The sequence below is a fragment of the Salvelinus namaycush genome, chromosome 2 (genome assembly GCF_016432855.1).
Source record: "Salvelinus namaycush isolate Seneca chromosome 2, SaNama_1.0, whole genome shotgun sequence".
Classification (NCBI taxonomy): domain Eukaryota; kingdom Metazoa; phylum Chordata; class Actinopteri; order Salmoniformes; family Salmonidae; genus Salvelinus; species Salvelinus namaycush.
This window is the reverse complement of record NC_052308.1, coordinates 66,836,570-66,847,173: the sequence shown is the minus strand read 5'-3', so window position 1 is coordinate 66,847,173 and position 10,604 is coordinate 66,836,570. Positions and strand designations below refer to the sequence as shown.

General features: G+C 41.5%; 1 protein-coding gene and 1 long non-coding RNA gene across 2 annotated transcripts; one reads left to right on the top strand and one right to left on the bottom strand.

Moving 5' to 3' along the window:
* The first annotated feature begins 500 nt into the window (after nucleotides 1–500).
* Nucleotides 501–4,724, top strand: LOC120066580. The gene is made up of 4 exons (XM_039018009.1): nucleotides 501–1,101; nucleotides 1,224–1,547; nucleotides 1,896–2,059; nucleotides 2,335–4,724. The coding sequence occupies exons 1-4, from the start codon at nucleotides 951–953 to the stop codon at nucleotides 2,494–2,496; spliced, it is 801 nt and encodes a 266-aa protein (XP_038873937.1). The 5' UTR covers nucleotides 501–950; the 3' UTR covers nucleotides 2,497–4,724.
* Nucleotides 4,725–4,917: 193 nt separating this feature from the next.
* On the bottom strand, nucleotides 4,918–6,506 carry LOC120027678. Its single transcript, XR_005473332.1, has 3 exons — nucleotides 5,519–6,506; nucleotides 5,287–5,344; nucleotides 4,918–5,144 (listed from the first exon to the last, which is right to left on the bottom strand). It is a non-coding gene; the product is annotated as an uncharacterized LOC120027678 (long non-coding RNA).
* Nucleotides 6,507–10,604: the final 4,098 nt, after the last annotated feature.

The following is a 10,604-nucleotide window of genomic DNA, read 5'->3' as shown; positions in this document are numbered from 1 at the left end:
TGTATCCCAGGAGTGGCTGATGGAACGCTTCAGCTGGCTAGCTCCGGAATAATTGATGTTTGCTCCGGGACCGACGTTAGCCAATAGTCACTCGGATAGAAGCTAGCTAGCTGCAAGATCCAGGTGTAAATGTCCAGAGCTTGCTGTAGAAATCCGGCGATATGGAGAGAAAATAGGTCCGGTATGCTCTGGTCTGAGTCGCGTTGTAGAAAACTGCCGATAGCTTTTCGAGCTAAAGGATAGCTGATGACCGCCAACCGTGGTTAGCTGAATACTAACGTTAGCCAGTGAACTGGCTAACTTCTGGCTAGCTTCTGTTGTGGATTTCAGATTTGAGGTGAATAATACTTTCTTTTTTTTTTTTAAATTGGTGAGGCCGGTTGCAGGAGAGTGTTTTGAAGTTGAGTTTTTAGAAAAAATATATATAAAAAGATATGCGAAGAAAATATGTAAATATATATATATATACGGGACACGATAAGACGAGGACAAAGGACGTCTGACTGCTATGCCATCTTGGAATGTAATAAGTTATGTGAATGCAGTGAAGTTCATTTACAGTTGGATATGTTGTTGTGGTTCTATAACAATGCAGTCCATCTAAACTCTCCACTCACCATATTTTATGTCCAACACACTAACACAATAAACCATTGAAATCATAATAACATATATAGAGAATTTGATTCAGTAAAGTAATCTAAATTAGATTGTGTATAGTGTTCAGTAATACAGCTATTCTTAACCAGGGGTACTAGGAACCATGGAGGTACTTGGCCTATCCACAGCAGGAACGTAAGAAGACTCATGATTAGACCATTGGCTTACTGGTAAATTGCATGAGGGGGTACTCCAGGCAGAGCAACATTCAGTTGGTGGTACAGTAACTGCAAATGGTTGGGAACCACTGCAGTAATACATGAAGGTGTGGTTGACTGTGAGGGACTGTGATGTCAGATGTATCCTATTTCCTGTTCTTTATAAGTAGATGTCAGACAAAGACAGACAGCAGTACACAGACAGCTGTGGTAATGGTGATGTCACTGCTGAGGAGTTTGCTGTTGTTCTACTTCTCATTCAATGAATTGACCACAGCAGCAGGTAAGGCAAGCTGTTTCCTCCCACCAATCAAGGTTGATTCTGTGTTAAATCATCAGTATGGTACATATGTATCTTTGAATCTAACAACCATGGTTTCTCTTCCTTCCCTCTCTTTTATATAGAAGCCATTCTCTGGGTGAAGACTGTGGAGAAGTTTACTATGAAGTGCTCCACCACTCTAAAAGACCAGGACGGAATGTACCTGTATGTTGGGCTGGACAGGGAGGTGTTGTATTACCACCAGCGTAGCTCCAAGCTGACCCCCAGGAAAGGCTACTGGGACAGAGTGAAGACTGAGGGACCTGTGGACCAACTGACCATCACCATCAGTAACCTGACTATAGAGGACACAGGAGTCTACTGGTGTGTTTACACCAAATTCAATGAAGCCATGTATGAAAATGACATCAACCAAGGAAGAGGCTCCACTCTGGTCGTGGTGAATGGTAGATGTATTTTTACACTCTAGGGGTTGTGATATGTTTTACTCTTCTCATGAATGAACAGTCAATTTCACATGTACAAAACATTTGTGTAATCTAGAATCCAGACTGGTGTTTCTCAGTCTATGGTTCATGGACTGGCAGCGGTCCCTCAGGTGTTTCAGACCAATTTAGTCAACTCTCAAGTGTTAGTTTCAATCTAAACAACCATAGCCTGTTGGTCCAGATACCAAAAAGTTGACAAACACTGTTCTTCAGTGGCTTTTCTGTTGTACAATTCTTTCTCTAGTTATTTTGTGTGAGTGCCGCAGCATATTGGTTAATATTCCCATCTGGTGATGTCTTCCATAGACGATGCCCCCCAGCTGCCATGCCCCACAGCTACTGCAGTACCACTGACCCCCTTTCACCCAGCCAACGACAAGCCGTGCCCATCTGGCGTGGTAAACATCATCATCATTAGCATCTTGACCATCCTGCTGTGTGTCATCTTCCTCATCTGGGTCGTTTCACGGGTGAGTGTGCTGAAGGTTGCCCAGGTGATGGGTTAATGACGTATATCTGTCAAAACATTGTCCTTTATTAACAAGTTGTCCTGTCCTACTAAACACGTTCATTGCATATTACCAGTACGCAGATCTACATTTTGTTCTAAACTCTCAAAACACAATGTCCTTTCAATGCCAGTCATTGTCGTCCAAGAATAATTAAAGTGGTTGAATTAGACAATATAATTGATTGCTTGTAGCGCATCAGAAGATATGAATGGAGCAACATTCCTGTTGTACAGGTGAAGAGGTGCTTTAACCAGGGAGGATACACACCCCAGGTCTTTCCTGACTCGGTCTATGAAGACATGGCCAAGAATCACATTTATCCACCAGACACACAGCAGGTAGAATCGGACCCGTTTTCTGTGTCTACCAAAGGAGGAAGTAGGACAACTGAGTAGCTTCTTCAAATGCTTTCTCTGAATATGGCTTCTTTACTTTCTCAGAATTGAAAAACCTGTCTGCTGTATTTCACAGTTCTAGCCTCAATGCTAGTCTTATTGGTCAAATTGTTTGTGTGTGTGTGCGCGCGTGTGTGTGTGTGCGTGTGTGTTGCGCCATACCATGCTTATGTGTGTGAATAAAATCTCTATATGGACAGTATTCATTCATATTTCAACAGAAGAGGGAACAGCCAATGTTATATTCCAGTTCTATTCAACTATATTCTTACGGGGGCCAGATGTAAAAAAAGGTTAATTTCAGGGGGGCCAGACATTTTCCACATGCGACCCACACACACCAATAAAGCACTTTTCTTCTAATGAAATGTTGCTAAAAGTAGTTGGGGAAGAAGTGGAAAGTGCTCGATCAACGTGAGTTGAGGTGCAACCAAAAAATGTGCTCCTCTTTGAAAAGAAAAAGGCTCAATGCTTGCTCATCCTTTTAACTATTAAAAGATCCTTAAATGTAATTAGGTCATTTGAAAATCATCTGAAAACTAAGCATCTCAATAAATAACAGACAACAACCATAGTGCTTTTCATTTTGCCACTGAACGTCGGATTTTGGTGCAGATCTTTTGTGAATGTTCAGAATTGATCAAAGGGCCAGTCTAAATTACTGAACGGTTCAGATCTGGCCCGCTGCCGCCAGTTGAATATCCCTGTTTTAGTCCATAAGGTGTACAGTTGATAGCGATGGAGGCCTCCCTATAACTTTTTTCAATAGATCAGGTCATAAGATTCATATTGCTGTTTTCTAGTGTTTTTAGGTCACTGGACCACTCATCAAGCTGTTCCTGTGCATGTTGTCTGCCACAAAGTCAAAAGAGCTTCAATGTTAAAATGAGAACAGTTTGTTAAGACTTTTATTATATTTTATCATAGGTACAAATATTTTAGCTGCCTAAACTTTCAGCTATATCAGGATATAAGCCATTTTTACATTCCATTTGATCATTCTATGGTTTTAGTTGAGATAGCTAGTAGGTTAAACCATAATGGTCTGAGTACATTGTTTTCATGCTGATACGGAGTAATGAGTGCGCCTTGTGGTTGGAAAAACAATGATTCATTTTTACCAAGTGACGTAGTATTTGTCTTACACTACGAGTCACTGTTTTTAACTCATGTTTCAACTTCCTAACAGCTATTTTCACTTTAAATAGTTGTAAATGTGTATTGTATTTTTTTAAAGGAAGAGAAATATTCTCACCGTTTGCCTTTTAATCAAAATATTGATACATCATTGATAGTCATGTGATATTCCACTTGTGTATTAATGTTAATGTTGTATATGTGTATCTGGTATGCATTGGTGATGTTCAGCTATATTTCTTACAGTAAATTGTATGTTTGGAAAGTTTTCTAGTTAAATCAATCGAAGACAAGTTCAGACAGGAAACCAGAGTATTTGTATCAGCTGATATTGAACCAATTAGATTCACTCTACCGAAACATGGCGGTCTATTTAGTTAACCAGGTAATGCAAACTCATTTCATTATGTCTGCTGCACACAAGCTATGCACTGGTGTTCTTGGTGACATGCTATGCTGTAACATGCAGTACTCGCCCTGCATGTCTGCTTTCCGACCACCCACCCCAGACTCCCCTGTTTGGGCACAGCTTTTGTTTCAGTCAGGGGGATTGGTATAGCATACCTGGCTCACTGTTTGTTATTATGTTATCATTATGCATGCTCTGGCAGTGAGCTACCCCGAAGGAGCAGAGCCTAACGCCAAGAGTAACATATTGAATGTATTGTAATCTTTTTGAATAAATGGTTAAACGGTCTGAACCACTTTCAATGTCCAATTTACGTTTCAGTATACATGAGAAGCATCATTAAGTTGTTTTTGACACTACATTCTACAATCATGTCCAAAATCATAACCATAAGTCAAGTACGATATAAATGTCAAACAGACCCATGTAAGCCAGACCTCAGTGTGCTGCTGGTGACAGTGATTTATGATGTGGTGGCAGCAGACACATGCAAAACTATACCCAACACCCCAGGGGAACATAGTGCTTCCGTTTAACACGCCCACCATTTTCAAAAACCAACCACAGTGAGTGAATAACTCAATTCCAAGGCCCTCCAAAACAACCAAACACACAGAGCATGACCTGCATGACATATGAATATGGAACACAGGCTGTATCCCTATTCTCACACACTCTACGACTTTGTCTTTGTGAAACTCTCATTCTTGAATCAGAATGCGCAAGGCCTAAGTGGTACTCTCTTCTGATTTAAAAATGTCTTTAAAAAATTGTGCATGTTTTAAAACTCATAGTTATAATAGTATGAAGTATGAAAATGGAAATATGAAAATAGTATGAAAATGCACACATACAGAATGTTGCTTTTTGGCAAAATTGAGTTTTTATTTTTGGGTTATTTAAATAAAATGCTATAATTGGCCATGGTGATGTTACAGTTGGTGGTAGCAACTGGTAAAACAGTTATTTTCAATAGAGGCAGCTCTGTTGTCGTCCTCTCTGGAGATCACAGAGGAACACGTTATGCTCCTCCAGATGCGGCTGAAGATCTTCCTAATGACGTTCTTTTTCTTCTTCGGCTATTTGCCTCCAGCTCCGTCCTCTATAAACAATGAAATACAGTTGAGTATTGCAACAATTTGCAGTGTTGATGTACATTGCCTAAATAAACATTTCAAAAGCATGTCTGTTATATGAGATTCAATAGAGATGGGTTGTGTTGCCTTGAATATAGAACGACAGACCTGAGACCACCGCTAACATACATTCCTGAGTTACGGCCTTCAGCAGGCACTCAGTGTTCTGAAAACAGACAGACGAGAGCACTGTAAGAGGAGGAATAACGACACAATCTTTACTGTAGCTGTTTCACAAAACATACCACAGACATCCAAAGAAAATAATTGTTAATTTGTGATATGATGTTACTTTGGACACAGTCGAGTGCCAGGTATAAATCATAGCCTGTTTCTGCACCTCTTGCAGGAGGAGGACATCTTTGTTACAGTTGTCTTCGCTGTTGGTGTTGCTCAGAGCGAGTTGCTCAGATTTAATCTCCAGGCACATTACTCCTTGGTGAATGGTGCCTAGCTGGTTGAGGTCTGCATTCTCTGTGGAATCCTTCTGCAAACAGACAGACATACCGCATATAACTATTGGAACCTAGTAGCAATTTTACAAAACATATCGAAGTCATTTATACATAGACAACTTGACAATGTCCAAAATGATACACATAACCTATTTCATTCAAAGACTATCATAATAATAGGCCTTTTCAGATGGCTCTTATTTCTTACCTCAGTGTTCACCTCCTCGTTGGCAACCTATGGTATCACCAGAAGATGCTTGTGAAGGCTGAGGAAATCTACCTCTGGCTTTCCAACACCCATAAACTCCAAGGGCTGCTCCTCCATCTTCGAGGGCTGATGCTCCTCAACCTCCACAAGTTCCTCCATGTTGGTACCTGGGTCTGAGGTCTGGACCTCAATGAGGATGGTGATTGATGATTCTAAAATTTTCCCCATCCCTCGCTGGATCAACAGGACCTCCTCGTAGTCGGACAGGCATTGGTCTGGAACCCGTATTGCGGTGTTCACTGCCACGAAATATTCCAAGTATCTCTCCAGGTTTGGAATATCAGCCACTCTGCTTTAGAGCATCAGGCTATCGGCGAACATCAGAAATTATGTTGGAGTCAACCTAATATCAACCTTTTTCTACGTTGCTGGCAGAGGCATGGAACAGAGGGATGAAGAATAGAGTGGCTCCTATTGAGCAGCCTGATGGTCTGGGGAGTAGAAGCTCTTGGCCAGTCTTCCAGTTGTTGCCATGATGCTGCTGTACTGCCTGCGTCTGAGTGAAGGAAGAGGGGAGAACAGGGCATGGCTCAGGTGGCTGAGGTCCCTGATCATCCTATTTGCCTTCCTGCGACACCTGGTGGTGTAGGTGTCCTGGAGGTCAGGCAGTGTGCACCCAATGGTGCGTTTGGCTAAGCGTACCACCCTCTGTAGCACCTTGCGGTCCATGACGGTGGAGTTGCCGTACCAGACTGGGATGCAGCCCGACAGTATGATCTCGATGGTGCTCCTGTATATATATATATATATATATATATATATATATATATTTCAACATAAATGTTTATCTTCGGGGAGATTTTACAGAGTGGTGGGAACAGGACAAGGGAGGGGGCGACAATCCCCAAATAACAAGTAACAAGTATGAGACAACAACAAAGGAAGGGTTAAATGCTATCCTTCAGGAGTTTCATGGGAGTGTGAGGAATGCTAAGGGTGAAGTGTTCGGGCTGAGTAGCTTCACGGGTCTCCGTGCTGGTGTTGTGCCGAAATCCCCCCCCCCCCACATTCGTGTGAAAACGCACCCACTCAAGTTGTCATTGCACTTGCTTGCTAGTTGAGATTTCTGCTCTTCAGTCCGTTGTCAGTTTAGTCTACATTTCAAGGATCTTAGTAGCAGAAAGCATTTTTTTTGTGTCCTTCAAGGCACCTGTCAATGATCACATTAGGCTGCGTTTCATTTGATTTTTTATGGTGGTTTGAACACAAAAGGAGGAATTAGTCATGTCTGCAGTTTTCATTTTGGCTATTTGTTTCAAGTGTATTAGTCTATAAATAAATCTCATCGCCAAAATTCGTCATCTCTCCCATGTTTTATTTGACTAGTAGTTGTTCTGAAATGTTTATTGCGTGCCTACATTTTACTTTGTTTAATATAACACACATAGATTAATTATTAATTGTCTTTGCCTGTCCTGACTTGAAGTTTGTTCTATAGAAAGTATTTGACTCTAATGACAAAATTAAGGAAATTAGAAATTGGGGTGGGTGTGGGGATTTCGGCAAAGCAATTTTCTTACCTACCAAACTTTGTGGCTAGAGTCAAATCATTTTTCGATGAAACAATGTCATTAATATTTGTATAATATGTTTGGCAACAGTTTTATAAAAGCAATAAGGCCCTAGAACCTGGGGACTATCATGTGATAACTCCCTCCTAGTTATCACATGATAATCCCTTTAACATCATGCAAGGTTACACCCCTACTAGGCATCACCATCTCACTGGAATTAGATTTGTAATATTCCCCTATGGTAGAAGAGGAATAATAATAATGGACCCCAATAAATACAACAGGTTTCACCAGAGTCGCTGCTGAACCCCTAACAAGAACAACAATACACATTTTTAAGTGAAGTCAACCAAGTCCTCTCTGGTATGTCTGGAGTAGATGGCAGCAGGATCAAGATGATGATCCTACATGAACAAAAGTATGTGGACACCTGCTCATTGAACATCTCATTCCAAAATCATGGGCATTAATATGGAGTTGGTCCCCCTTTTGCTGCTATAACGGCCTCCATTCTCCTGACGAGTGGCTTCCGTCTGGCACTCTACCATAAAGGCCTGATGGGTGGAGTTCTGCAGAGATGGCTGTCCATCTGGAAGGTTCTCCCATCTTCACAGAGGAACCCTAGAGCTCTGTCAGAGTGACCATTGGGTTCTTGGTCACTTCCCTGACCAAGGCCCTTCTCCTCTGATTGCTCAGTTTGGCCGGGCAGCCAGCTCTCGGAAAAGTCTTGGTGGTTTCAAACTTCTTCCATTTAAGAATGATGGAGGCCACTGTGTTCTTCGGAACCATCAATGCTGCAGAATTTTTGAAAATCCTGTCTCTGAGCTTTACGGACAATTCCTTCAACCTCATTGCTTGTTTGTTTTTTTTGCTCTGACATGCACTGTCAACTCTGGGACCTTATATAGACAGGTGTGTGCCTTTCCAAATCATGTCCAATCGCTTGAATTTAAAACAGGTGGGCTCCAATCAAGATGATCGATGGAAACAGGATGCACCTGAGTTCAATTTTGAGTCTCATAGCAAAGGGTCTGAACACTTATGTAAATAAGATATGTTTATTTAAATGTTTTATCCATTTTAGAATAAGGCTGTAATGTAACAAAATGTGGAAAGAGTCAAGGGGTCTGAATTACTTTCCAAAGGCACTGTATATATACACTGCTCAAAAAAATAAAGGGAACACTTAAACAACACAATGTAACTCCAAGTCAATCACACTTCTGTGAAATCAAACTGTCCACTTAGGAAGCAACACCGATTAACAATAAATTGTGGCCTGCTGGAGGTCATTTTGCAGGGCTCTGGCAGTGCACCTCCTTGCACAAAGGCGGAGGTAGCGGTCCTGCTGCTGGGTTATTGCCCTCCTACGGCCTCCTACGGCCTCCTCCACATCTCCTGATGTACTGGCCTGTCTCCTGGTAGTACCTCCATGCTCTGGACACTACGCTGACAGACACAGCAAACCTTCTTGCCACAGCTCGCATTGATGTGCCATCCTGGATGAACTGCACTTCCTGAGCCACTTGTGTGGGTTGTAGACTCCGTCTCATGCTACCACTAGAGTGAAAGCACCGCCAGCATTCAAAAGTGACCAAAACATCAGCCAGGAAGCATAGGAACTGAGAAGTGGTGTGTGGTCACCACCTGCAGAACCATTCCTTTTTTGGGGGTGTCTTACTAATTGCCTATAATTTCCACATTTTGTCTATTCCACTTGCACAACAGCATGTGAAATTTATTGTCAATCAGTGTTGCTTCCTAAGTGGACAGTTTGATTTCACAGAAGTGTGATTGACTTGGAGTTACATTGTGTTGTTTAAGTGTTCCCTTTATTTTTTTGAGCAGTGTATATTTGCATTCAAGTTGAGCTGCATCACTCAAGCTTGTAAACGTCTTTGGTGAAATCAAGAATAAACTGAGGCCTACATTTTGCAATGAACAAATTATAATGATTTTCCGGCCCCACTGCCATTCGCTCCGACAAACATCGCCCTGCAGCTGAATCCATTTGCCTACCCCTGACGTACGTGTTAATACAGTATGTTTATATCAGCTGTGTGAAAAGTGTGGTGAAGCAGCCCTGTCGTTTGTGAGAATTTACGTCTCTATTCTTAGCTGTTGTTTTCCTGTTCATTCTGTTGTCTTGTAACCATGGCATGTACACCTTTTCTTATTCGAGGTTGAAGATACCCATTAACTTCAACCTATATGTAAACAAGAAGGTGAGAAACTTAAAAGGCAGGTTGGCTATTTAGAATGCACTGGGTACGGTAGGAGGAGATACTTGGATCACGTGTTCCGTCCGGTAAGAGGACAGGAAAGATAGGGCAGGAATCCAGTTAGAGTTTGAGCTCCCATTTCCTTTCCACTGTCAAGGCATGGAAGAAAAATTATGCAAATATTTCCCATTTCGCTGAATATACAGTACACCTGTACAAAAACATACAGTACTTTTGAATACATTATTTATCTATACATAACTAGAAAGGCATCAAATCTACATATTAACCTACAGCAAGTCTCTCTCTCAACCCTGAAAACACATGCAGCTGAGTGAAACTAACACCTAAGATGTTTTGGAGAGATTGTGCTTGGCCTTACTGACAAAGAGATAGGAAATAGAGCAAGCAGCTAGAAAATGACAGGTTGTAGAATAGCAGATCCAGAGTAACCAAGGGAGGTGATAGGTGGAATGGACCCATGGTTGCAGAAAATAAATTCTTGAATTTCGTGCAGAGGAAGAATTTCAGGATGCATGGCTTGACTTGAAAAACAGTTGTCCGTAGCAGTAACATTCAGGATACAAAAACTCACAAAAATGGCAGCGAGTCTAAAGTTCAGCCCCTCAACAGGGTTCCTATTGCAGCTAAGACTATGCCTAAATCATTCCATGGAGGACCTAGTGTCTGCAGTTTTTTTTTAACTTTCAGTTTAAACCTAGACTACCAGGTGAGGGAAGTTATTTACTAATTAGTGAACATAATTCATCAAGTAAAGAGAGGAGCAAAAACCCACAGACACTCAGCCTTCTGTGGAATGAGTTTGACACGTGATCTAGTCAAGGGGGGTAGCAAACTCGATCCTGGGTTTCCCCACAGGATCGGCAAGGCAATACTATGAAGAACAAATTAACTTAATTACATTCATTTGTTTAAATTAACATATTTAGTCAAGGAGACTACTTTA